This window comes from Liolophura sinensis, chromosome 3 (genome assembly GCF_032854445.1).
Source record: "Liolophura sinensis isolate JHLJ2023 chromosome 3, CUHK_Ljap_v2, whole genome shotgun sequence".
NCBI lineage: Eukaryota > Metazoa > Mollusca > Polyplacophora > Chitonida > Chitonidae > Liolophura > Liolophura sinensis.
Window position 1 is genome coordinate 3,309,194 of NC_088297.1, and position 27,620 is coordinate 3,336,813.

At 39.8% G+C, this 27,620-nt stretch overlaps 1 protein-coding gene across 1 annotated transcript; it reads left to right on the forward strand.

Annotated features, from left to right (window-relative positions):
- Window positions 1-26,194, forward strand: LOC135463982 (uridylate-specific endoribonuclease-like). The gene is made up of 8 exons (XM_064741453.1): window positions 1-42; window positions 7,726-7,808; window positions 9,849-10,038; window positions 13,410-13,526; window positions 21,700-21,856; window positions 23,009-23,211; window positions 24,296-24,522; window positions 25,929-26,194. Exons 3-8 carry the CDS (start codon window positions 9,981-9,983, stop codon window positions 26,157-26,159), a joined length of 993 nt encoding a protein of 330 aa, XP_064597523.1. The 5' UTR covers window positions 1-42; window positions 7,726-7,808; window positions 9,849-9,980; the 3' UTR covers window positions 26,160-26,194.
- The last annotated feature ends 1,426 nt before the right edge of the window (window positions 26,195-27,620 follow it).

Sequence of the window (27,620 nt, forward strand, 5' to 3'; positions counted from 1 at the left end):
GGTATCTTCAGCTATCATTCTATGCAGACCGACCAGAGACAGGTATGTTACAAATTAAGGCTTTTTGACAAACAATCCATATTGGCTATAATCAAATCAAATTTTCAGTCTTTACCTATATAGGATAGCTCAAATTATCGCTATTCAGAAAGTGTCAGACATCCACTTCTACTGTTTTATGTATGGTTTTAAAATGATTTTAAAGACTGACAATGTTATAATGCGACCAGCTTTAAAATAAAATTTGGAACTTTATAGGAACACGAGATTGTGAAAAGTAAATTTTTTTTGCTATTGTAACAGCAATATATTGTAATAGTTTTTGTAAGACTATCAGATCTATCACTTTGTGTAATTATTATTATTTTTTTAAATTTATTTATTTAATTAATTGACGTTTTCCACCGCACTCACTTATATTTCAGTATTTCACTTATATACGACGACGGCTAGCATTATAATGATACGAAATCAGTCAGAGCCCGTGGGAATCCACGACTGTCCTCTAGTTGCTGTCATGCCTTCTCACGTACGACACGAGAGGAAGCCAGCATGAGATAGACTTGAGCTCACAGTTATCGCATTGGTTCTGAATCTTTGTGCCGTTCTTGCACACCATAACATCTGGGCCCCTCAAACTATATTTATAGTGTGGCAAGCCATCGCACCTGCAATAACACATCCTTCTCTTTAATTGTCGGTATAAATATTCTATCTGACATTTATATAAGATTTTGTCACTAAATTTATTACCCGTACCCACTTCGATGTTGTTTTTATAACGCGCTCACTTTAGCCATGTACAACTTGTTCTCATTCGGAGTTGTGTTTATATAACAGATACTTGAACTTTGCAGGCCTATATATATATATTTATTATTATTATTATTATTATTATTATTATTATTATTATTATTATTATTATTATTATTATTATTATCGTTCTGATATTGTTTGGCACGCGCATGGTGATAGCCACATGGTACGTCACTGTTTGTTTAGTCGGTACTGAAACCACAGTGTTGTGTTTCAATGGATACGCTATTACATTTAGAGTATAACTTTGAAAATGATTTTTGAAAGCATTTACTTCAAAGTGCATGGTCATGGTAGGATATACGCATCCCGAATGTTACGAAACATTCTTTATCAAAATTATATCTGTAGTCATCAGTATTGCTCGAAACATACTTATAGTTGAAATTTATCGCTTCCCTGTCTTTAAGCAAGTTTGATGTGTTTTCATAAAGCCTTGACGGCAAAGAGCTTATACTCAGTAATCTCCATTGAATGACATCACTTTCAGGAGAACCCTTCCCGCCTGTCCTTGTCACGTAATGCCTAGACAGGTCCTGCTTCTCGTCGATAAAACAGACTTTTATATTTAGACTGAGGGAAACTGCATTCCGCTCATAAACTCTCACTCGTTCAAAAAAAATCTTCTTTAAATCCGGTTCCGTGAGTGATGACGAATCTCATTTTCATCAATACAACGAAATAAATCCGTTGTCATTTACAAGAAAAGCCATTTCTATTAAAAAGAAATAAATGCGCAATCATGAAGATGGTGATTTGTTATATATAGATCGATGAAAATGCAATTGATCATCAGCCTGAAAATGGATTTAACGGCCGATTTTAATCCAGGCGAGTGTATCTAATATAACACCTCCTATTGCTGATGAAAACAAGCTATATTTTGGCAGATAAAATTTCTCTATATCGCGAGCTTCTCTTGATGAAATTTTAACTGTATTTGGGTCGAATGCATCTTTGTATATAGCTAAACTGAAGGGTGAAAAAATATAAGGATACATTGTCTTTGTTAGTTCGATTATGTGGAGTCATTTGGTTATTTTGATCTCATCAGTTTGTAGCAACTTGTGTTACTGATGCCCTATCGATAACTCTGCCTGACCTGATCGGTAAAAAAGCAGGCAAAATGTACTGACATTTTCTTCGATCACCTTACAGCTGTATTTTGACCGGATCAATCAATGTATATATTTCTATACCTTGTGTCCATGAAATAATACCTATATTTTGACTACATGAATTTCAGTATAGATCGCTACTTCTGGTTATTAAGGTAAAAGCTGTACTTGGGCCGAGGGAATCAGTATATATATACAGTTACACGCATATTCATGTAGCTTCCGTTAAATCACATAACAGCTGTATTTTGACCGGATCAATCTCAAGATATATCTATGCTTTTTGTTGATGAAATGATAACTATATATTCCGACCCCGTGGTTTTTGGTATAGACCGCTACTTTCTGATGTTAAAGTGAAAGCTGTATTTCGGGTTAGTGGATTCGAATCAGTATACAGCTACATGTATACCTCCGTTTGATGCAGTAAAAGCTGTATTTCAGGTTATTGGTTTCGAATCTTAGTATAGAGCTACATGCATGCCTTCCGTTCGATACAGTAAAACCTGTCTTTGTCCGCATGAATATCAGTACGCAGATCTGTACTCTCTTTTGATGAAGTTCAAATTATATATGGACATAGTGAATTTCTGTTGATAGCCACCTTCTCATGATGAAAGACAGACAAGATGATCTCGTCTTCTCAATGTGTGGTTACAAATTTCAAGCCTTGTATTTCATCTGCTGTATTTTTAATCAGACATCAGTGGGAACAGGGCGTGTTTTTTAATCCCGTAAGGTGGCGCTAGTGTGAAGCAGGACCTCGACCTATTGTTACGTCAAGAATTATTGTTGTGCAACGTCTACAATGTTGCAATGTATCAGTTTCTACTGCAACGTCGTTCTATCTCTATTGTGACGTCATAGTGATGCGTCATAGAACGAATATTTGACGTCATTAAAATGGCGCCAAGGACTTATTGCCCCATTACCACACACTCTCGTCTGCTTATATGTCCTTAACTCATCTGGGCCTTGATGAAACCACTCAGTTATATAGCTTTTTCAAGTTGCAGTTATCGTTAGATATTACCTGACTTCTAACTCTGGGATTGCTAGACTCGTTCTAACAACTTAAGTACGACTGTGCTACTCGTATAGATCGCTGAGTCTTAAGAACGTAATGTACAGTGGACCTTCACTTCACAGATTCACGTCATTCAAAGATCGATTAGAAATTAAGATTTTTTTCTTAATATGCATTTTAGGGTGTGCCATAACATGTAAAAGTACAAACAAAAAAAGTTTCTCAGCTTTCTTTTGGGGGCGCAAAAATGGATTTAAATTACATTTTCTTAAGGCGCCTGCATCTATGATGACATAGATGTCGCCGTTTTCAAACGATGGGTGTGTACATATTGTTACACATTCAATGTTACATAAACCATATCCAAAAAGATAATTTATAACATAAAAATCCACTACACAATGATCTATGTGTGGTCAAAAGCTAGGACACATGCGCATTTGAGTCTCTCTTAGTTCAAGCTCACCTAATGCTCGCTTCCTCTGCTCTGCTTCCTTTGTCTTGCAACAAACCAGCGGATGGTCGTGAGTTTCCACCGTATACCTTAAGTCTTCCGATTCTCTGGGACTCCTGGTTCTGCTTTTATTTTATCCATTATACATGTAATTGTAGCAGGGATATTTAGTTTCACCTGGCTAGTCTAAAAAACAGCATATTCCGATCTTCAATTTTTCCCTAAACTTGGAAAGAAATGTAATTCTTTGCTTTCAGCAGTGCTAATATCTGTCCAAAAATTAGGACAATTAGAATTATGCAGTCAGCCGTCGTATTTATCAGTGAAATATTGTTCAGTGCGTCGTAAAACATCTATCAGATAAGAAAATATATCAACTGAAGCTGGCTTTCGCACATGTGACATACATATAATTCACGCATGCGCAGGTTTTGGATGTTGACCGAAATATGAATTAAGTCAGGGCAATTAATAATGTATATATACCGGTTAATCAATATACGGGATTTCGCTTAACTAATGATGTGTATACATTCGTAATACTTGTATAGAGAATTTGTGTCATGGTCAGTGTAAGACGTAAGCAGGCAAAACTGCAATTTATGTGAATCACATGTGGGAATATGTGACACGTGCCTGAGCTGTCAACGTACGTTAATGGTATGTGATTCACGTATGTGTCACTTACGTGATTCGCGCAAGGTGTGTTGTTACCTACGTAACACGTGTGAAAATAACCACGTGTGTGATAAACATGTATTTCGCATATGTAAAACGCATACATGTTCATGACTGTACGCATGTGTCATTCACACACATAACACATGTAGGCCTTTAGGGATTTCATCACAAGAAATACATCCGTAGATGTAAGAAAGAAATTTTAAGAAATGTGCAGTTTGATTTCGTGAATTGTCCAATGATGAAAAGCTCTGACAGGTTTTACGTTTAGAAACTGAGAACCGTCTGTTCTATAGAAGGCCTGTTAAAAAAGCTCAGGCCTACATACATTGTGCACTTGTAGCTAAAACGCTTGTTCATCAGCTGCATGCACGAGCATGTTAATTTAGATCATTAAAGTAATGTATTTATTCGGCATTTCTTTTGTACTTCAATATACTGGTACACAAGAAAACCTTTAAGTGCAAGTGCACAACGACGGCCTAGAAACAGCAAAAACAAGCCGCTTTTCAATACTCTTTCACAATTCACGTTTTCTGCGCGTTCTTCTATGAGATTTCACGCGCTGCTGTGACGTAGACCTACATCGCGAAGAGAATCGTAAGGTCACAAAACCGTTCCGAGAGTTTGTGGTAAGTAGAGCTCTTCTTTTAATCCAATGATATCAAGAAATCTGATTTGTCTGCTTGAAAAATAATTGGAATTCTGTATAAGATCATCTATGGCTTTAAACTTACTTAATGTGCATTTGGGGTTTAAATGTCTGGTTTCGGAATCGGTCCCATTAATTACGGTACACCAAGAGGTGAACTAGAAACGCGGAATTCGGTGAGCTGAGTTATTTACTTCGGGTAAGAAAACTGCTCTTTAATCCTATAAAACTAAAGTTTATCATTGTTTTTTACTCCTGGTTAAGAATATTTTCCACGCTTTAGCCCTATATTTTCCAGTATGAGGATTATTGACACCATATATTTGCGTATCCTATCAGTGAGTCATCATGCAACGAATTCATCCTGCAAAGACCCGTCAGTTCAGTGCAAAAGACCTTTGTATAGGTGAATAGCTTCAGCGATGTAACCATCGAATGAGGATTATCCAGCATCAGACAAAATACTCCGCTTCTCACTGGATATCATCGGTCACGTGGGGTACAGATATATTCTCGAATCCTGCAGACGACGTCCAATAAGTCTGCTGAGTGGGTTATCTCCCTTTGTTGGAGTCCAACAATGGTCACATCGCTGAAGCGCTTCAACTATACATGGGTCTCCTGCACAGAGTTGATGGCTTTTTTTTTTACAGGATAAATCCGTTCGGCTAACGCCGGCATGCAGTGTAAACATTTGACTGAGAAATATGATTATGATTCTGAATATAGACTCTAAATGTACAACCAGGCATACAGGCTATATAGACTCATTTTGAGTTAAAATTTATATTCTTGAATGTAGAAATGTATGCCTAGTATACCGAGTTGTAAATTATATACTGAATTAAGTGTGACGCATTATTAGCTAACGGCGATGCATGTAGGGTAACCTGAGGGTAACTTTATCCGAAATATTATAAATGTTTGAGAAAAATTATTACATATGTAAATGTGTAAATACCACTGAATGGTATGTCTGTTCATCTTTTATCAACAGGGGACTTCATCTGAGGGCAGTCGGCCAAACCTGGCGCTAAGACCTTTAACTTGAGGGACATGTTACCACCACAAATACATGTTTTCAGAAGGATATGACAGCTAAACACCATTCAACTGGTGAGTGTATGTACACAAGCTATCTAACATGACGTGAGGACAGATTTGTCCCTTGCCCATAATGTCCTACATACTAACGAGACATAAATATATAGGTCTATTTTACAATTTACGCTCTAACAGAGTTTAAATTATGCATCGGAAACAATAACTTATCTGATCACCCATGATCTACAATAGGCCTAATATGAGTTTTTAAAAAGACGAAAGAAAAAAAAAGAATTACATCAAATATATTCGAAGGTCTTTGGTACTTTCCAAGATTACTTCCAAGTAGGATCATTCCACTGAGTTATTATTAAATATAGCTTTGATTTTCAATCATAAAGAGCACTGCTCTACCCAGAAATAAAATAGATAACATTTGGGATTGATGCAATTCCAAATACGTCATACTCTCCATGCTGCAACTCATCGTGCAAGAGAACTCGATCATTTATTTTTATTATTTTCAGAAAAGGGCATTTTCATTTGAAAATAAATTGACAAGAGACTTTTCTTAATTTTTCAGAGAGCCCCCAACCATAGATTACTATATGAACAAGAAGGCTATCCCGATACTGTTTCATTTCTCACGGGATTTTAGGAGATTTGTGGAGTTCGGACTGCTTTTAACCCCTGAGAAATGGAAACTGTCTACATCACATTTCATCATTTTGGGTTCTAAAATTTCATATATCATACATAGATGTTTCTATTTCTATCTTCTATTTGGGTGTATTTTTTTAATGTTACTCTTGTCTCATGTTCTTTTCACATAATTCATCTTACAGTATCTACAAAGACGAAAACCATTTTCACTTTCACTTTACATACTTCGGGTAATAAATTGTTGTTTTCAGCACTCATAAACCTTGTTTTTCTGTCTACTTTATCATCTGATGATTGAGGCGTTCCGGCCCATATGTTATCGAGCTGAAATATCTAGTATGTAAGGACTTTGTCATGTTACGTGAAATACCTGTTGTGGTCAGGTTGGTGATATAAAACTACGTTACTTGGATAATTTCGAATGACTCACTGCCTTACTGAATTTTTCTTTTGAATAATGAAAAGATATAGTCCAAATAATGATATGTACAAACAATAGTGTACTATCAAAAGCGTGAAAGAGTGAATATAAATATATGGGGTGTGAATGGAAAGTGTGCGAACCTCACATACAGTTCACATACATTATAAATATGTGCCACATACGTAATACATACCGTGCACGTGTGTATGTTACATGTGATTCACATAAAACAAGCTCCACGTATGTGACATCACATATGTATATGACCATAGGTTAGAAATTCATGTGACACATATGTGAACTCACATACGTGTACTTCATGTGGTACGCATGATTCACAGGCTTGCAGTTTTTGCCTGTAATATGTCACCGACATATAGGACACATATCAATGTACATGTATATCAACTTGTAAGGAACAAAAGGGGACTCCGTGGTCGAGCGGGTTGGTATGCCAGCGCGGTACAATGATCCAATATCTCAGTTAGTTTTCTCTCCGACCGTAGGTGGGAAGGTCTGACTGCAACTTTCGGATGGCCGTGAGTTTCCCTCGGGTTCTGTCCAGTTTACTCCCACCATAATGTTGGCCGCCGTCGAATAAGTGAAATATTCTTGAGTATCGCGTAAAACCTCACCTTCACATTACACCACACTACATCAACGGACAAATCTTCTTTAGTTCAAAGGAGGATAATTAGTTTAATATGATATCATTTTATAGTCAGACGATTTATATTTATATGCAGCCACACTTTCGCTCTCACCTCCACTCGCATTTTTATACGTTTATTTGTTCTTTAAATACATTATAGTTGTTACACTATTTGTTTGTTTGTTTTTTAACAGATAAGATATTGTGGGACATATCCGGAGCCAAGTTTTAAATTGAGAATATCTCAATTTTATATCTCCAATACTTTCGAAGAGAGGTAAGAAACCACTTTTACATTAATATCATTTAGCTGTAAGATATGCTCCTATTTATTTAGTATTTGTATAAAAACAAATAAAACGCTTTTATTAATCATCACCAATATTAATCATCCGTAGCCCCCCCCCCCCCCCCCCCCCCCGTAACAATTTACATAACGTCCATGTTATAACCATAACGTCCATAACTGCCACCGTCCTACGTGCTACCGTCCTACGTGCTACCGTCCTACGTGCTACCGTCCTACGTGCTACCGTCCAACCTGCTACCACCCTATGTGCTACCGTCCCATCTGCTACCGTTCTACCAGCTACCACCCTATGTGCTACCGTCCCATCTGCTACCGTTCTACCAGCTACCGTCCTATGTGCTACCGTCCCACCTGCTACCGTTCTACCTGCTACCGTCCTACATGCTACCGTCCTACCTGCTACCATCCTATGTGCTACCGTTCTACCTGCTACCGTCCTACGTGCTACCGTCCTAAGTGCTATCGTCCTACGTGCTACCATCCTATGTGCTACCGTCCTATGTGCTACCGTCCTACGTGCTACCACCCTATCTGCTACCGTCCTATGTGCTACCGTCCCCTATGCTGTTTTTCATTTGATGTCCTGTTTCCATTCGACGGGTCAACTTGTATCGGGTGAGCACGCGTTTACGCGAAGTGTGGTTTCAACCTCTGCCCTGGACAAGAAATTTGCCCCTCCCTCTGTCTCTCTGTCCACCTGTGTATTTCTTGAACAGTTCAACCAAAATTTACCACCCTTACATCTTCTCACAGGGAAGAACGAAATCAATTTTGAGTGACTTTGGCCTGTTTTGGACCTAATTATTTAGGAACAGTCATTCATGCTGAAATAAACCACAAAGTTGTTACTCGTTGATAAAGTGTTTTCGTGCCAAATTATTTTCAACTTCTAAATTCCCTTACACAAAATCTAGACATACCTGTATGTATTTGTTAAATGACGACGGGTTTTAAGTGCCTTACACTGAATCCTTTCCTTCAACACGAGGATTCGCCCTTTCGATCGACACGTTCACGCCAACTCTCACAGTTTGAAAGTAAAGAGCCCACAGAACCTTTGTTTAAATCGCATGAAATTTCACCCCCTTCGTTCAATAACTGATTTTCCTGTACTCCTATTGTGCCTAACCATTTTCATCACCCATAACTAAACCCTGTAAATTTCCACTCGATATTTGAAACGGTTCAAAACATTCATCATCACATAACTAGACATTCTATACACTAAACGGCCATTTCATAGAACAAATCTCTCTTTCTTTTCCCTGTGCACCAAAGTTCCTCACCAATGGAATAAATTTCCTCAAAGTCTTCCCGTCCATATCTGCTTAAAAAAGGAACCTTAAACTATACTAACTTGAAATGGTGGTTTAGTCTAAAAATATTTTTTCTTATACTCTACAGACAGTAGTATTTGTATAGGCATAACATTATTACTGATTTTCACCTTTATCTCATTTCCATTAAAACAAATTTTATTAAAATTTTAACCGGGACAGAACAAGTCTCCAGGGGTTTTATTCAAGCCTTTCCAACTGTGATCTAACGTAAATCTGCTGTAAATATCTGGTGAAATAAAAAAAAATTAAAAAAAAAATTAAAAAATGATCGTATGAGTTTCATCTGATCTCAGGCACAATACCACAAAGTCTAAGACAGCTTTATGATGCTGAGGCAAGGAATCCCGCTTATGGCCGATGTCAGCTACCAAGATAATCTTTGAATCAATGATATAAATATATGTTTACTTAATATATTTTAAACTGTAACAAAGTTAAAATTTTGAAAAAAAAATGTCATTCCATCGATATTAAAAGTGGGTCATTACACGTGAAGAAAGAACGCGACGTCACGAGTGATCGTGATCGCATGTCACGTGATCACGACTACCTATCTGGAAGAAATTCAAGACGAACCCTCAGTTCGCAAGGACTTGTTTTATGATTTAATTATGCCTCGAAGTGTAGGCTAATGGGGAATAAAATTCAATCTTTTTGAACTTTATAGCTGTAGGGCGAAAAAAAAACGGCACGTGCAGGTGATAAAATTCTCAAAGGATTGGCTTATATCTGGAGACTTCGTCAGCTCTGCTCACTTCCCCCCGGAGTGGTTTGATCGCATACGACGAACAACCAAGTCATGTGGCTTCTGACTCTGACGGTGATACTCAGTGGCCTGCTCTGGACTGCTCATGCAGGTAAACAACTAGTTTGTGACAACTAATTACAAGACAGATTTAATATGAATTTAAATGATGAACCGCCATGAGGTTTGAGCACCCCCCCCCCCCCCCAAAAAAAAAAAAACCTGAGTCAATTTCTGAAACCGGACGTGTAAAAAGACTTGGTTCTACTTTCTTGGCGCTCAGGATGATGGGGATACACGTAACGCTATTACTGGTTAGCTCGGGGTTGGTGTGATCTGATTAAATGTTTAGTGTCATGTCCGGTGTCAGTATTGGGTGGAGTTTCACGTTTGGTGTCAGTTTATTTTGTCAGATGTTTTACCGTACCGGTTAGATAGCGTTATAAATATAGTAACAAATTCCCTATGTCCAGTTCCTACAAAAAGATGAAATCGATACAATCCAATGAATCCACATAATCGAACTAACAAAGATAATGTATCCCAATTTTTTTTTACTTTTCATTTATTACCAACGAATCCGGACAAGATATGTCCCATATTTTAGATTCCAGTGGAATACAGTTTATACAGCGTGAAATCCTGCTTTTCAACGTGATTTTTCTTCAAACTGAGCCTCCCTGATAACATGCAATAACTTGCTCTAACGCCTTCGTCATATGTAAGTCAATTACTGGCCAATTGGTCACTTGGAAAATTTCAATTCCCCTAGAGAGAAAAATTACAACGAGATTCAGGTCGCTTTATCCTTGTATATTTCTTCACTGTTCTTCTTTCGTTCTTTTTTTTAACACCGTGATAGATTTTTCTATATGAGATCCGAGAGCAATGAAAATATGAATAATGATTAACATTTTTAGCCCAAGAAGGAAACTTGAGCGACGTCTTAGGTTAGGTAGAGCGCGGTCACCACCATCTCCCCATCCTCTTGTTGTCAGAGCTGAGAATGGAAGCTGATTATCAACATACATATGATAATGGCGTTCAACGGCTTCCAGACCAGCCCCGATGGCTGAGTTGGTAGAGCGTCCGCTTCGGGAGGCGGTAGATCCTGGGTCAATCCTGGGTCGGGTCACACCTAAGACCTTAAAAGAGGAAGTTGTAGTTTCCTCGCTTGGCGTTCAGCATTAAAAGATTAGTGCGACGTTGAGCCGTATCACTATAATGGCTTGGGCGGGGCGCCTTACTTGCCTTTGGAAATCCGTCCTGTAACAAGGCGGCACATCACATGCACTCTAAGGACTCCTTCGCCGTCATAAGACTGAAAGATTTTAAGTATGACCTTAAACCCTAAGTACTCAGTCACTTAAACGGCTTCCATAGATGAGCGATATATCCCCATAAAAATCTCCACGTTCTGGTTCGAATGTAGCCCTAATCCCGTTAGTTAGGATGTAACTTTATGTCATGAGGTTTGATCAGTTAGGAGACAATATTGGAGATTTTTGTCAAAACATCGATCAACACAAATCCACACCACTTTGTACGATCAATTTATAGTAGCCCAATTTATTACTTATCAAAAAAAAAAAATCTGCCTTGTCTGTGTTAAGCCTACCGTTTAAAATCGGAAATAAATTTGTCGCATTCTAACTTTTTCAAAATTTAGAATCATTTAAACAGTATTATTTTTATGATATTTACTGAAAAACAATTATTTCTTGGTATGTGCAGAAAACAGAAAATATGGATTATTGGTCTAAAACCTTGGGTATAGCTTCTTTCATACGCCATAGCCGTCAATTGGTAAACTTAGGTGGTTCCGATGTCGATTAACGCACTGCATTTTGAGAACAAATAGTTTCCTTTTTAAGATATATGTGGTAGGGTCAGCTCTTTGCGATCTATGCCAAAGAAAGACTGAACCTTTATTCAATGCAGCAACAATAAAGAATTCTGGGATGACATAAATGAGTGGTTCAAAATTGCCTCGCATGGCTCAGTGAATGTAACAAAACGTGTACAGGTAGTTCTTCAGGAACTGGGAAGTAATGGCACAGGCAAGGCCTTTGGTACTATGATAATCCTGACTAAATTGTTTATTTATCGATGTAAATTTAGAAAACAAATACCAAAAACTTCAGCTTTTAAATATATTCTTAGATAATACTGGGAAATTGAAAGGGTGTCCCTTTCATGCATAAGGAAAGAACTAGCCCTTGACAGACGATAGTCCAAAACTTTAGATACCCCTTAGGGGGTAATATTGGTGGAATATCGCACTGTATTGCATTGTAATCTACCTTATGTATGCCTGTACATGTAATACGGCAGCTATAAACACAGACCGTAGTTAATAAAAAACAGCGATATTCGTCAAAAGTTTGGACGGGATCGACACTGTGCGGAGTATGGAAGTATGTCCGAAAACAGTTGTTGTTGAAATGTGGACATAAAGAAATCGAAACTGCTGAATAATAATAATAATACAATCCTTAAGTCCTTAATTTTTCTTTCTTCCGGGTCCACTGCGCATGCGACAGTATGCTAAAACAACCCTTGGGTTCTATACATATAAAGTCGAGAGTACTCCATTATACCCCATTTTGCATAGACCTTTTTGGAAGACCTGGGCCCAAAACCACATTACAAATGTGTATAATGATGCTTTAGCTGAGGAATCAGGGTACACCTGTATCGACAGGTGCGCGCTAGTGTGAGCCTATATATACGTAAAGTACAACAGATATATTTGTAGGTTCACAGCACAGCGATCCCAAGAGCACCGTTTCTTTTCTGTCATTTGGGCCTTAAGCTTTCTTAAGAAAATATTGCCAAAAATTAAACTTGTTGCCATAAAGAAGATCTATGGTCATATTGTCCAGTATAAGTGTGTGTATACTTGGGATTTTATGTCGTACTTAGCAATACTTCAATCATATCAAGACGAGGAGACATTTAGCGAATGGATATTATGTATCATGTCGTGGCAGGGCGAGCCTTTTCAAAGGCTTTGATATGACCCGACCCGGAGCATATTACCCAGTAATTATTGATCTGGGCCCGGTAAATCAAAACTGGTATAAGATTTAATGCCAGATTTAACTTTAAGCCAAGTCCTCAATTTTGTACCTAGCCTAAAGCAAACTGTGTACCAGTATATTAAATTTGAACTAAAACTGCTGCTGTTATGCTTTGGCTTTGGAGAACTGCATTTGCTGCTGAGTAGGATTGAATTTGTAAATATTAAATATGACGTAATACTACTATTAGCTAATACAATTTTGAACAACTGAGCCATGAGAGTTATCTTTCCTTTTAATGTAACTAACCTTTATTCCGGATTTCTGTATTACTGCGTATGGGTCAATATATCATTCACTAACTTGGATTCTAACAGCAGATCTAAGACATAAATAGGTCAAGCAAAATTAGAACTTGTTGTTCACCTTCAAGCACATGCGACCTCTGGTTACATTTCAGATTCTTGCGCGGGGCGCTGTGGATCGGGCGTGGATTCGTCCAAAAACTGCCAGTGTAACTCTCACTGTGAAAGGTTTGGCGATTGCTGCTCTGACTACGACAGTCTCTGTAATGGAGGTAAGCTATACCAGAGGTGTTCGTTTATAATGTGAACGGTGTCACGACTGAGGGATATGGAATTAGGTCCGACATTTACAATCGTTAAAAGTGTGAAATTGCAAACAAATGGTATGGAAGCCAGTTAACTCATGGTACCATCTTGGCTTCGCCCACCGTTGGCACGAAACGATGGGAGGATGGTACGAAGCGATGGGAGGATAGTACAAAGCGATAGGAGTATTGCACGAAGCGAGCCAGTTAAGTTGAATGTGCCTATAACAATGCGTCATACACGTGTATTTATCACATAACACAGAGCAAAGGTGTGCATTAGCCCTAAAATGATGGCGGACATTAGATACATATTTATTTATTTATTTGATTGGTGTTTTACGCCTTATTCACGAATATTTCACTTATACGACGGCAGCCAACATTATGGTGGAAGGAAACGGGTCAGAACCCGGGGGAAACCAACGACCATCCGCTGTCTGCTGACAGATCTAATTTCACGTACGGTCGGAGCGGAAGCCAGCATGAGCTGGACTTGAACTCACAGCGACCGATTGGTGGGAAGCTCCCGGGTTAGTTCCCGGCCTAACCACCTGGGCGTACGAGGCCCTAATTAGTTATATAGCAATAGTGTGCATGTTATATACATGTATATAACAACTGTGTGTTAGCTGTGTTACAGTGGTGTGCATTGGTCAATTAACAATGTTGTACATCAGCCGTATTACAAAGGTGTGCAATAACCATAAAACAAAAGTCATGTTACAATGCTGTGCAATGGCCATGTAACAATGTTGTACAGTGGTCATATAACAATGGTGTGCGATATCTATATAACAATGGTGTGCAATGGCCATACAACAATGTTGTGCAATGGCCAATTAACAATGTTGTTCAGTAGCCATGTAACAATGTTGTACAGTGGTCATATAACAATGGTGTGCGATATCTATATAACAATGGTGTGCAATGGCCATACAACAATGTTGTGCAATGGCCAAGTAACAATGTTGTTCAGTAGCCATGTAAAAGTGTTGTGCTATGCCCATGTAACAATGGTGTGCAATGGCGATATAACATTGGTGTGTAATGGCCATATAACAATCGTGTGCAAGGGCCATATAACAATAGTGTGCGAGGGGAATATAGCAAAGTTGTTCATCAGTCACATAACAATGGTGTGCCATGTCCAGATAGCAAGGCTCTTCACCAGTCACTTGCAATGTACAAGAGTGAGTGAGTGCTTGGGGTTTATCGTCTAATACACAAAGAGTGCAGCTCTTGTGAACAACGGGCTCTACACATCTACACTTCACTAATCTCTCAGTGTGCATTGCTGCTGATGTATATATCTTACATTCTAGCCTTGTGTTTGGTTCATATCTCTTTCAGTATATACGCAACAAACCAAGGTATACTATCTTTGAACAATTGCTCTTCATTGTTGCTACCTTTGAACAATTGCCCTTCATTGTTGCTATTCTTGAACAATTGCTCTTCATTGTTGCTATCCTTGAACAATTGCTTTTCATTGTAGCTATCCTTGAACAATAGCTCTTCTATGTTGCTATCCTTGAACAATTGCTTTTCATTGTAGCTATCCTTGAACAATAGCTCTTCTATGTTGCTATCCTTGAACAATTGCTCTTTATTGTTGCTATCCTTGAGCAATTGCTCTTTATTGTTGCTATCCTTGAGCAATTGCTCTTTATTGTTGCTATCCTTGAGCAATTGCTCTTTATTGTTGCTATCCTTGAACAATAGCTCTTCTATGTTGCTATCCTTGAGCAATTGCTCTTTATTGTTGCAATCCTTGAGCAATTGCTCTTTATTGTTGCTATCCTTGAGCAATTGCTCTTTATTGTTGCTATCCTTGAGCAATTGCTTTTCATTGTAGCTATCCTTGAACAATAGCTCTTCCTTGTTGCTACCCTTGAGCAATTGCTCTTTATTGTTGCTATCCGTGAGCAATTGCTCTTCATTGTTGCTATCCTTGAACAATTGCTCTTCATTGTTGCTATCCGTGAGCAATTGCTCTTTATTGTTGAGATCCTTGAACAATTGCTCTTCATTGTTGCTATCCTTGAGCAATTGCTCTTTATTGTTGCTATCTTTGAACAATTGCTCTTCATTGTTGCTATCTTTCAGCATGGCCGTATTGGTACATCTCCCTCTTGTATCTAATATGTTCTAGTAATCTACATGTACACGTATCAGACTGGTGTCTCTTCCAATCAAATGAACCGCTGCTATTTGTATACCGGCTGTTCACAGTTCCTGTTCATTACTGCTATTTGCCACCATGTGGACCGGTATATTTATGGTATGCTTCCCTTATGCTAAGACGGTGTGTCCAATGATTATACCTCTTTGGCACTGTAACAAATCTACTGCTGTTCTCTTTAAATGTTGGTTGATCATGAGTATTTATGAGAATTGGCATAGCACAGGGATTTCTCAACCTGCATCTCTTGTGAGTTTTTATTTATAACTGTACTTATTTCTTTGTAACTGTACTGCATAAAAGTCAATACTCTCTTTGAGTACTGGTTGGCCGTTACTCCATGCCCCAATATTTCTCCATGCCCTTTACCAATATTTATCCATGCCAGTTACCAATATTTCACCTTGCCTGTTACCAATATTTCTCCATGCACCAATATTTCTCCATGCCTGTTACCAATATTTATCCATGCACCAATATTTCACCATGCACCAAAACTTCTCCATGCCCTTAACCAATATTTCACCATGCCCATTACCATTATTTCTCCATGCCCGTTACCAATATTTATCCATGCCCGTTACCAGTATTTTTCCATGCCAGTTGCCAATATTTCTCCATGCCTGTTACCAATATTTCTCCATGCCCATTACCAATATTTATTCATGCCCATTACCAAATACTTTTCCATGCCAGTTACCAATATTTCTCCATGCCTGTTGCCAACATTTCTCCATGCCCGTTACCAATATTTCTCCATGCACCAATATTTCTCCATGCCCGTTACCAATATTTCACCATGCCCATTACCATTATTTCTCCATGCCTGTTACAAATATTTTTCCATAGCAGTTACCAATATTTCTTCATGCCAGTTACCAATATTTCACCATGCCCGTTACCAATATTTCTTCATGCCCGTTACCAATATTTCTCCATGGCAGTTACCAATATTTCTCCATGCCTGTTACTAATATTTCTCCATGCCCAAATATTTCTCTATGAGAGCTACCAGTATTTCTCCATGCCTGTTACCAATATTTCTCCATGCCTGTTACCAATATTTATCCATGGCAGTTACCAATATTTCCCCATGCCTGTTACCAATATTTTTCCATGCCCGTTACCAATATTTCTCCATGCACCAGTATTTCTCATGCACCAATATTTTTCCATGCCAGTTACCAATATTTCCCCATGCCCCAATATTTCTCCATACCCGTTACCAATATTTCCTCATGCCCGTTAACAATATTTCCCCATGCCCCAATATTTCTCCATGCCCGTTAACAATATTTCCTCATGCCCGTTACCAATATTTCTTCATGCCCCAATATTTCTCCATGCCCGTTACCAATATTTCTCCATGCCAGTTACCAATATTTTTCCATGCGCATTACCATTATTTCTCCATGCCCATTACCTATATTTCTCCATGCTCCATGGCAGTTACCAATATTTCTTCATGCCCGTTACCAATATTTCCCCATGCTCCAATATTTCTCCATGCCAGTTACCAATATTTCTCCATATTGTTACCAGTATTTCTCATTGTCGTTGTATGGTGCCTCTCTGTCGTATGCTACATGTGTATATGTCTGGGTCATATCTCCAGGTACTGCTAACCCCGCTCCCCCCGTTCACTGATTCAAGTTCTACCTAGCCGAAGACCTGTGGTAGCGTTTTGGACGCCGTCAGTGTGTAGTGCAAAGTAAACAAAAACATAAAAGACACTTTTAATTTCCAGTGAGCCCATTGTGTTTTCAGCTACCTGTTCAGGGCGGTGTGGCAGCGCGTTAGATACCTCTCAGTCCTGTCAGTGTAACAGTCACTGCTTACAGTATAACGACTGTTGTACGGACTACACACAGCTGTGTACCACGGTCACCAGTAAGTCGGACAACTCACACAACAGTCACTTTCCATACACTTCTGATCTTTTGGGGGCTCAAGGTGTTTCTGTCTCTTGATATGGCTGGTCTCGTGGATGTCTGCACTGACCGTGACGACCGTCACAACTGTCTCTCTTCATAGACTTCTGATCCTTTCTGGGCTCAAGGTGTTTCTGTCTCTTGATATGGTTGGACTCGTGGGTATCTCATTGGCCCTAATAAAACAAGCACTGCCCTTTCTGAACAGTCGGTTCTCTTCGGAGGGTACTTTATCTCTTAGATTTGGCTTGTGTATCTCGCTCAAACTTCGTCGACTTGATTATTATCCAAGCTCAGGTTGGTTCTTTATTGTTGCTATTTCTCAATAAGGGTTGCATGTTGAAGGGATATGTATCCACTAGGTTCTGCTTGTGCATCTCGCTCAAATCTTTTTGACAACAAACCAAGCTCGGTTACTGTATCTCGGTTAACAAAATGGTTGTTTGTTGTTGCTATCTCTCAAATAAATACTCTTTTCATACTGTTGGTATCTCATATGTTCTAGCTTTGTATATATCCGGTTCTTATTTCTTCGTCTTCATAACAATAATAATATGAAAGCTGGTGTCTTTAAACAAAGGCGGCCCATTGTTGCCATTAAGTATTTAATTGATGTTTTACGCCGTACTCAAGAATAGTTCACTTATACGACGGCGGCATCATATGGTAGAAGGAAAGCGAGCAGAGCCGGGGGAAACACACGACCATCGGCAAGTTTCTGACAGACCTTCCCACGTACGTGTTGCTATTATGGTCATATATTGCTACCACCTCTTAAGCTATGACTTCAAATCCGATATATACCTCTTTGGTACTTGGACAAATCTAACGCTGCTCTGGTTGTCTGTTACTTATTTTTTAAAATGTTTTGTATTATTTTTCAGTCTCTATATCCTTGCCTTTAGTTCATATTTGTGTGGCACTGCGTTAAAGTAATGCTGTCTTTTAAAGGTTTTTTTATGTTCTTTACTTGTCATATTATATATTCATATCTCGATCGATTCGGTTCTCTTATTTCTGCAGCAAACCAACGTTGCGTGTATTTTTATCGGCGTGGGACTTTATACCGTTACACCGTTAACAAGTAGTTGTAAACCTGTACAAAGAAGCTCATGTATTCTACGTCTCCAGTTTTCCATCCCAGGCTATGTAATTAAAAACGCCTTATTTTAACATGTGTTGCTATCGTGTTTCACGAAGATAAATCGTAAGTACACGACGTTAATTTCACAGTTGGAGTGCTGATTGCAGGCTAAAGACATATTCTTCGAGGCCATGGCCCAGGATCACGAAGATCACAAAAATGTGACTTAACTGGAGATATTATTCGTGAACTTTAAGCGTTAATTTTCATTTGTGTGATGAAGATCCAAGGTAACCAGCAGCTCAGTTCACACCTCGCCCAAAGGCCGCTGTGCACGCGTGGTACCCGAGGCATACCGTACCTTGAAGCCGGTAAAGAAAACTTAGAAAATATATTGAGCGACAGACTGTTCTCGTCACTGCAACTCACAATCAGCAGGCCCGACTGCATGGATCATTGTGTCCAATTTTACTACAAAACATGATATTCTGTGGACTGCGAAATGGCGCCAAATTCTCCACAGGTATTACCATAATACCATGGGTGTCCAATTGGTATCAGACAAAGCAGACGGGACGCTTTTGCATCATCTATGGCGGCGGGTATGCGAGAGATGAGAGCTTTTCCAGGATCTAATACAACTCCGGTATCTTTCAAAATGTTTGTTGTAAAACTGTTTTACTTGTATGATTTTCAGGCTGCTAACTAAGAGGTGTAGATGTAGGGGTAATTATAGATTTAGTCATACGATAGCTTCAGGAAAAGCACTGTGAGTAGGCCTAATGGATTCACCGATGCTTTGCATGGCTTTTCAAGACATAATCCAGGCAGGTCTTCACAGCATGATGTCACCCGGCCAGGGCTCCTCGGCCGACAAGATAGGCAGAAGGTCTCACTTTAATAGGGTTTTTAGGTGAAACTAGTTAAAATAATATTTTTTAAAATGCAGTTTACATACTAACATAGCTAAAATATTGTGTCTAGGGAACATTTAGTGTGAAAATAAAGGCGTTAGGGTTCTCCTTTAAGTCTACGACAGCTTCAGCACTTTGGAGCCCATACCATGATCATTTTGCTGTGATCCTTACAGCAAAGATGTGACACTGGGTACGTGGGGTGCTCAATTCACACATCCGTGTATATCTTTAACTAATGTCAGAATAACTCTAATTAAGTCTCGTGGGTTTAACAAGTTACCCGAGAACCCGCGTGGGTTTAATGCGCGAATTCCCATGTTTAAGAGCAAGCCACGCAGATACATTATCATGATCTTACGTTTTAAGGGCCTATTCCCCTTTTTTTTTAGGCTTTTGGGTTTTTAAGAAAGGACGTGCTGTTCACTTTAAGGGCTGTGATTCTGAGCTAAGAACGACCATGAGCTTCGGTTCCATGGGTGTCTTACTGTGTGCTTTTGAAATCGCTTTCCCGCGTTTTAGGCCTGTTAGTTACATCGATGTCCTCTTGGACTATAGGAGGGCGTTCCTGGATTTTAAAAGCGTGGCTCTTTATTATACATCGATGTGCTCTTGGATTATAGGAGGGCGTTCCTGGATTTTAAAAGCGTGGCTCTTCATTAAACATTGATGTCCTCTTGGATTATAGGAGGGCATTCCTGGATTTTAAAAGCTTGGCTCTTCATTATAAATCGATGTGCTCTTGGATTTTAAGCACGCGTTCCCAAGCTTTAGAACTATGCCTCTCATTTCAGTCGGTGTGCTTTTGGGTTTTAGGAATGCGTTCCTGAGTTTCAAGAACGTGCGTCTCAGTTACAACGGCATGCTCTTTCGTTTTAGGCACATGTACCTCGGTTCTAGGAATATGTCTCTCAGTTCAATCGATGTGCTCTTGCGTTTTAAGCACGCGTTTTTTAGTTTTAGAAATGTGTCTCTCAGTTCAGTCGGTGTGCTCTTGGGTTTCAGGTACACGTTTCTAAAGTTCAAGTATGTTGATCTTATATGACCTTGAGTTTCCGATGGGCGTCCTTCATCTTTTATGTCATGCACCTCGTAATAGCTGTATGACCTTGAACTCGGAAATATATGAACGTAGTTCAGAGTTTTATGGGTATTCCTCTCGATTTCACCGGCGAAATGTTGGAGTATTATGGACGCTCGTGACATTCGGAGTTACGCACCGTGGTTACATAGTGAACATATGGACATGACTCAGAGCTTTGCGGGCGTTTTCCTTTCCTCATAACACCGCCTATTGCGCTTATCTTTCAGCCTCTTCGTCGTCGGTATCCGATTTACGTGACGCTGCAAGTTGATTTCGACATGTTTCGTTAGCTTTGTATTGTTTGGATGTTATTGTATGTTACATATGAAGACAGCGCAGCAGTTTTAGTAATTGTAGACCAGTAACGTCTTATAAATTGGAATTAACATCACTGCATTGTTTTATCTAATTCTGTTAAATCATAGTGCAAGGGGTGTGTTCTTTGTTACAACATGTACTTAAGCATTTACAAGAACAGTTAGAAAACAGTCCTAACTGAGGTTTATTGACAAGAGATCGTATTTCATCGTTTGTCAATTATCACAAAGTCGTTGCTGCTGTAAGTCTTTTATGACACTGTTTACTGCTCAGTCTCTTCGACATCGTGCTATAAGTCAAGTGACCCGGTGCCTGAATTTCAGTGACGTGTTCCTGCATCTTTACAGAACTGAGTGCTGTCTATTGCTATTATTTTCACACCTCACCATCGAGCTCTGGGTTACATGACCTTGCATTTAATTGCATTTGTGGGCTGTTGGGGTTTAGGCAGGCATTCGTGAGTTTAAGAATGTGTCTCTCAGTTTCATCGGCATTTTCACATCTCACTTTCGGGCTCTGAGTTTACACGACCCTGAATTTAATTGGATTTTTATCAACATGATTCAGAGCTTTACGAGCGTTTTCCTACAATAACACCAGTGCCCTTTTTCCCACGCCTTTCAGCCCCCTCACCGCCGGGATCCACGCCTACTGACCTCCATGGCATCGCCAGTCTGATCTGGGAGAAAGACGTAAACCGTGCGTCGTCGTCCCACATCACGGTGAATTACCAGGGGCATACCTCCACGTCCTCGGGCGGAGTAGACAAGGCCACCCACCCGTGAGTCGACACAGGGGACCTTCCCACAAATCCATTTCTGATTGGAATCAAAATATATATTAGGCGTCACTGATCTAGAATTCTTGAAAATACCGTGTTATCATGGTATGTACTGTATACACAAACGCATTCACGTCATAAACACTCAAAAAATAATCTTAATTTTTAACATAAAGTTTGTTGTATGATTGATGCTAGAATGTGTTCTGTTATTATAACATAATACTGTGTCGTAATGAACATAATGGTCTGTTTTTTTTTTCACTTTATTTTCATACTGAATTGATAGAATATGAGTTATATTTAACGGGAAAATCTGCTGCAGTAGGAGAATTTTTCTTGCATCACTCTGACAACAGACTTTCTGTTAAAATTAACAGATTAATTTTTTGAGTGTACTCTCTATTAATACAATTACCGCCCCATTTGTAATGACGTCACGGCGGTTGCACGTGTAAAGAGGTGTACTCTTTCGTTCTTTTCTTCAATTCGTCCCTCTTTCTGTAGAGCTGTGCCCGTGACGTAGCAATGACGTAGCAATGACGTTGTCACAACCACGCATTACATATTTGTATACATCGGGGATCTCTTTAAATACAACATTAATGACAACATGTCCTGTAATAAATGTAACCATATATGTGAAAATACATATTATTTCCTCTGATTGCCCTGCATATGCCACTCATAGAAATAACACGCTTAACAGTATGCTCAGAATTCTCCTGGAAGTCATCCTTCTGCATTTTGCAAATTTATGCTAAACATATCTGCACTGTATTCCTATTTGGATCACCTGAAGTCAGAACGTATGAAACTAAAGTGAATTAAAAATCTGTACATAATTTTTTAACTATGTCCGATGTATCCACTAACCAAACCCGGCAGTAATATGATTTGATCTTACTTTTTTGGTTGCCCTTACTTTTTTGGTTGCCCTTACTTTTTGGTTGCCCTTACTTTTTTGGTTGCCCTTACTTTTTGGTTGCCCTTACTTTATTCTGTAAACTCACCTACATGTCATTTGTTCTCTGCGTTAATGTATGTATACACTGATTTTATTGTTGAGAAGATCCTCTCGTGGCTATTAGCCCGTGGGAAATCCTCGTTAAACAAGGATTAAATTATATTAAATTAAATCGTCCGCTGCAGGTATTTCACCCACGTCAACGAGGCTGTCCTGTTTAGCAGACCGACGTACAGTCACTTTATTTCTCTCCTGGATAATTATGACCACAGCGTGGACGCCACAGAGTATCTGTCCGAGCATCAATGGCACGAGACTGACAGGTTTCTGGACGTAGCACTGGACACGGATGTCATGCGAGAAACCGAGAAGTTCCTCCGAAGTAAAGGTAATGTAGTCCATTTTCGCAATCAGCTCTCTTCTACTAAGATCTCTCGAGATCCACGAGGTTTTGCGAGATAAATGTAACAGACTGCGCGGGAAAAATTGTCACTATTCATAGTTCGATTATCCGGGCTCGCAAGAAGCACGATGTGGTAAATAACATGGAGGTATATGGGCGAAATGTTGATTTTTGCCGATTCCTAAAGTTTAAAGTAATACAGAACATAGAAACTATCATATATGAAGGCTAGATACATTCCGATTACTTCCCAGAAAGAATTTCTTATCTTAACGCTATATTTTTTTTTCTTTTTTTTTAATGCTAAAATCGTCTTCGATGCCTCTACCTCCTGGATTAAATTCGCTTTCGCTTTCACTTCCAGTCCTCTTGTCACGTGACCAAAGAGTAAGCTGATAATTGGCTAAGAGTAGTTATGACGTCACTAGAATAGTATGAATATGCAAAGGTCGCCAATTCCTGTCGGAAGATAAATCACCCACTTCCTTTCGAATGTGTCTGTAAAATACTCGATGAATTTGTATGTTGGGTGGCATTTCTATATAAGCATGAAAGTATATAAAAGTTAAGAGGTAAATGTATGGTATAGAGGGTATTGCACAGTGAAGGTTGAATACGATAAATATTGTTCGAGTGAGAGGTGAAAATGGTAACCCACGAGATTAAAACTTAGTTGTAAAAAAACTCAGGCTGTTCAATTTTCCCAAATATCCCCAAAACAAACTTCAAACAGTAAAGGGGCCTCCGTGGCTCAGTTGGTTAACGCGCTAGCGCAGCGTAATGACCCAGGAATCTTTCACCAATGCGGTCGCTGTGAGTTCAAGTCCAGCTCATGCTGGCTTTCTCTCCGGCCGTATGTGGGAAGGTCTGTCAGCTACCTGCGGATGGTCTTGGGTTTTCCCCTGGCCGTGCCCGGTTTCCACCCACCATAATGCTGGCCGCCGTCGTATAAGTGAAATATTCTTGAGTACGGCGTAAAACATCAATCAAAAAAAAAAAAAAAAATCAAACAATAAATTTTAGTTTTACATGAATTTTCTTCTCTCACGTCACACCGTTTGATTGACAGGTCTTGTGAGCGGCGGTAGCTCCGCCTTTCGCAGTAAGTTGCACTCTCTGTGGTTCGAACTGTACAAGCGCTCGTCGAACGGAAAAATCAGCAGCAGCGGTTTTGAGCACGTGTTCGTAGGCGAGACCAAGTCGAATTCCGTGACGGGATTTCACAACTGGATTCAATTCTATCTAGAGGAGAAAAGAGGTCGTCTGGATTACAAAGGTTACGTTTCCCGCTCTCAGGTACGTACAACCCAGTAAGACGGTTAACCCTACCCCTATCTCCTAACCTAAAAACATATTTCCAGCGATGACATGTTTCATAAATATTCACGAATAGGCCACGCCTACCTGGAGGAAGGATTGGAATCTTACCGCTACCGTCTCACATAGGCCCTATACAGTGTATGAGTTGATTTCGCCACAGTCAATGGAGCTCTTGGGCTCTAATCCAGCACTGACTACTACTTCAGCTGTGGTTTTTGGCCACGCGAATGCACGGCATTTGGGACACGAGTTTTCGGCAGTTCCGCTTGGTCATACACCGGAAGTTGGGGTGAGAACCCTGGCGGTACAAGGACTTCGCCTATGAGCGTTGAGCGAATGGAGCTTTCCTAACCCCAACGTCCGGTATATGTGCTAGTGCCCACACGCGGAACTCCCATGCACTGGTGTATCACATAGGGTCAGTTGGTTTTTTTATTTATTTATTTGACTGGTGTTTTACGCCGTACTTAAGAATATTTCACTTATGCGACGGCGGCCAGCATTAGGGTGGGAGGAAACCGGGCACAGCCCGGGTGAAAACTCACGACCATCCACAGGTTACTGGTAGACCTTCTCACGCACGACCGGAGAGCAAGCAGGCATGAGCTGGACTTGAACTCACAGCGACCGCATTGGCGAGAGGCTGCTGGGTCGTTACGCTTCGCTAGCGCACCAACCAACTGAGCCGCAGAGGCGCCGTCAATTGCTTATTAGAGCAGTGCATTTTTGTGATTCATCATTGTCTAATCTTGGTTAGTATTTTAGTTACTCTAGTTAATTTTTCAAACATTCGACACTTCGCTTCCTAGAGTTTTTAGTAACACACCCACAACAGGTGTAATTTCGATTGGATCAATTCTTGGGAGAAATTCAGACATCGCAGACATCCCGTACAAAGAAACCGTCTCTTATAGTTATTGATGACTTATTGTTTATTACATGCATCTAACCGGTGTACAGAATCTGTCAAACTTTGAAAGAACTCTTTGCTTATATATCTACAAGTATGTAATTGATAAAGCACAAGTTCCAACTCGCGATCTCGTTCTTGTGCATCTGCCCTACCATTACAAGGCTAGAAAAATACATACCCGTTTCTTTTTTTCCCCCAAATGTGGCTTTTACAAATACATTCGGGCTTTTCTAATCGTGACTTTTCCAAATGCACCCTCGCTTTTTTAGATATACTCAGGCTTTTCCAAATGTGTCTTTTCGAAATACACTAACACTTTCAAAACGTTGAGTGTCCTTCATGAACCTGCGAAAATAGCTTGGGAATCTATCAGGATTTTACGTTGTCTCTTTGTTTGACTGTTTCATGTACTGTGGACCATTCCATCAGCTTATACCTTCTGTACAGCAGACCTTTACTTTACTTTCAGCCTGACCTCATCGGCTCCCAGTTCTCCTGGCACCAAGGACTCCTGAAGAGTAAGGGGACGTTTTTCGTCGGGACGAGTCCCGAATTCGAGATGGCCATCTATACCATCTGCTTCCTCATGAAGCCAAATGACAGTTGCCACATCCGGTTGAATGGTCACAGTGTCAGCATTAAGACGTACGACAACTCCAATTGGTCCGGAAAACAAATAGCAACGGCCTATCCCATGTAGACGCTGATACCGCGGTCTGAAGTCGACGGTACGGAAATCAGGCCATCAGACTGAGCGATGTCTGGAATCTGGGAGTTGCTTAATATTAAAACATCCCTGGTAGAGTCAGGAATTTGAAATCTCGTGTTAATCTTGTAGATTCAGTAGTTTTATTGACTGAGTTTGTGAGCCTCTATTGGCTTTGTTCAAACCGGACAATACGCCGCTTGCTAAATGATGTCATCTCTTAATCCAGCGCGTAATGCGTCTTGGTATGCCGACAGGAAGTGTGGATGGAAAGCTACAGAATAAAAGGTAGCTGAACTGGGCCAGTAAAATAGGTGTTCAGTCATCGACTGAAAAATAGCGAACAAAAAATACAGACTTGTCCCCAGGATCAAGAAGCAATATTAGATTTGCCCTCCAATGAAAAGGCTGAGTTTAAATGTTTATTTATTTAATTCATTGGTGTTTTTTTTTCGCCGCTCTCCAGAAAATTTCACTTATACGACGGCCAGCATTATGGTGGGAGGCAAGCGAGCAGGGCCCGGGGGAAGTCCACGACCATTTGCACATTGCTGGCAGACCATCCTATATACTACCGGAGAGGAAGCCAGCATGAGCTGGACTTGAACTCACAGCGACCGCATTGGTGAGAGGCTCCTGGGTCATTGCGCAGCGTTGGCGTGCTAACCTCTTCAGTCACAAAGACCCCCTTGGTTTCCATAAAGCTATGCCTTGTGTTGCCTTTAAAGCTATATAGTTCCAATCGAAAACTCATCTCCATATTTTTTTTATATCACTAATCAGGATATCAATATGGCCGTCTAACTGTGCAGTAGATATACCACACCATATTTGTGTGTAGGAAGTGGCGTCATTATGGTACGTGATGGAAAAATTGCATTGATTTATTTACTGTTTTACGCTAAAGTTGACCATTTTTTTCACGGACACGGTGCGTCAGGCGGTCTGCAGGTAAACGGTAGTCCGGCAGAACCACAAAGACAACTTGGCTAGCCCTCCAAGCAGTTGTATCGTCTTTTTTTTTCTTGTGAACATTTCAGTGACTGCAGTCTTCGGACCCACTTCCGTACTTTCCGGGTTTTCATCCTTTCTCGGTTAATGTTTCAAAACTAGAATTTTCAGCCGCGCCTTTATACCTCTGACAGTACTCATTCCAACGACAGATTTCAAATTTCAGACCCATTTCCATACTCCTCACAGTGGGGAGTAAATGTACTCATCATCGTACAATTTCAAGAAAAATACACATCAAAATTAGTAGGACTACGTGAAGTTACACATGGAGCGATGGACAATTTCTTGTACATGTAACCCCTTCAAGAAAGTCATCTTTTTGCCGGCATTCGTCTGCCCGTCTGTCTTTCTGTAAGCAACTTTACCTGAAAAGTTATGGAAGAAACGGGTGACTTTTTTTTCGCACAGGTTAGCTTTGAATTAAGGCTGCGTACATTTTTT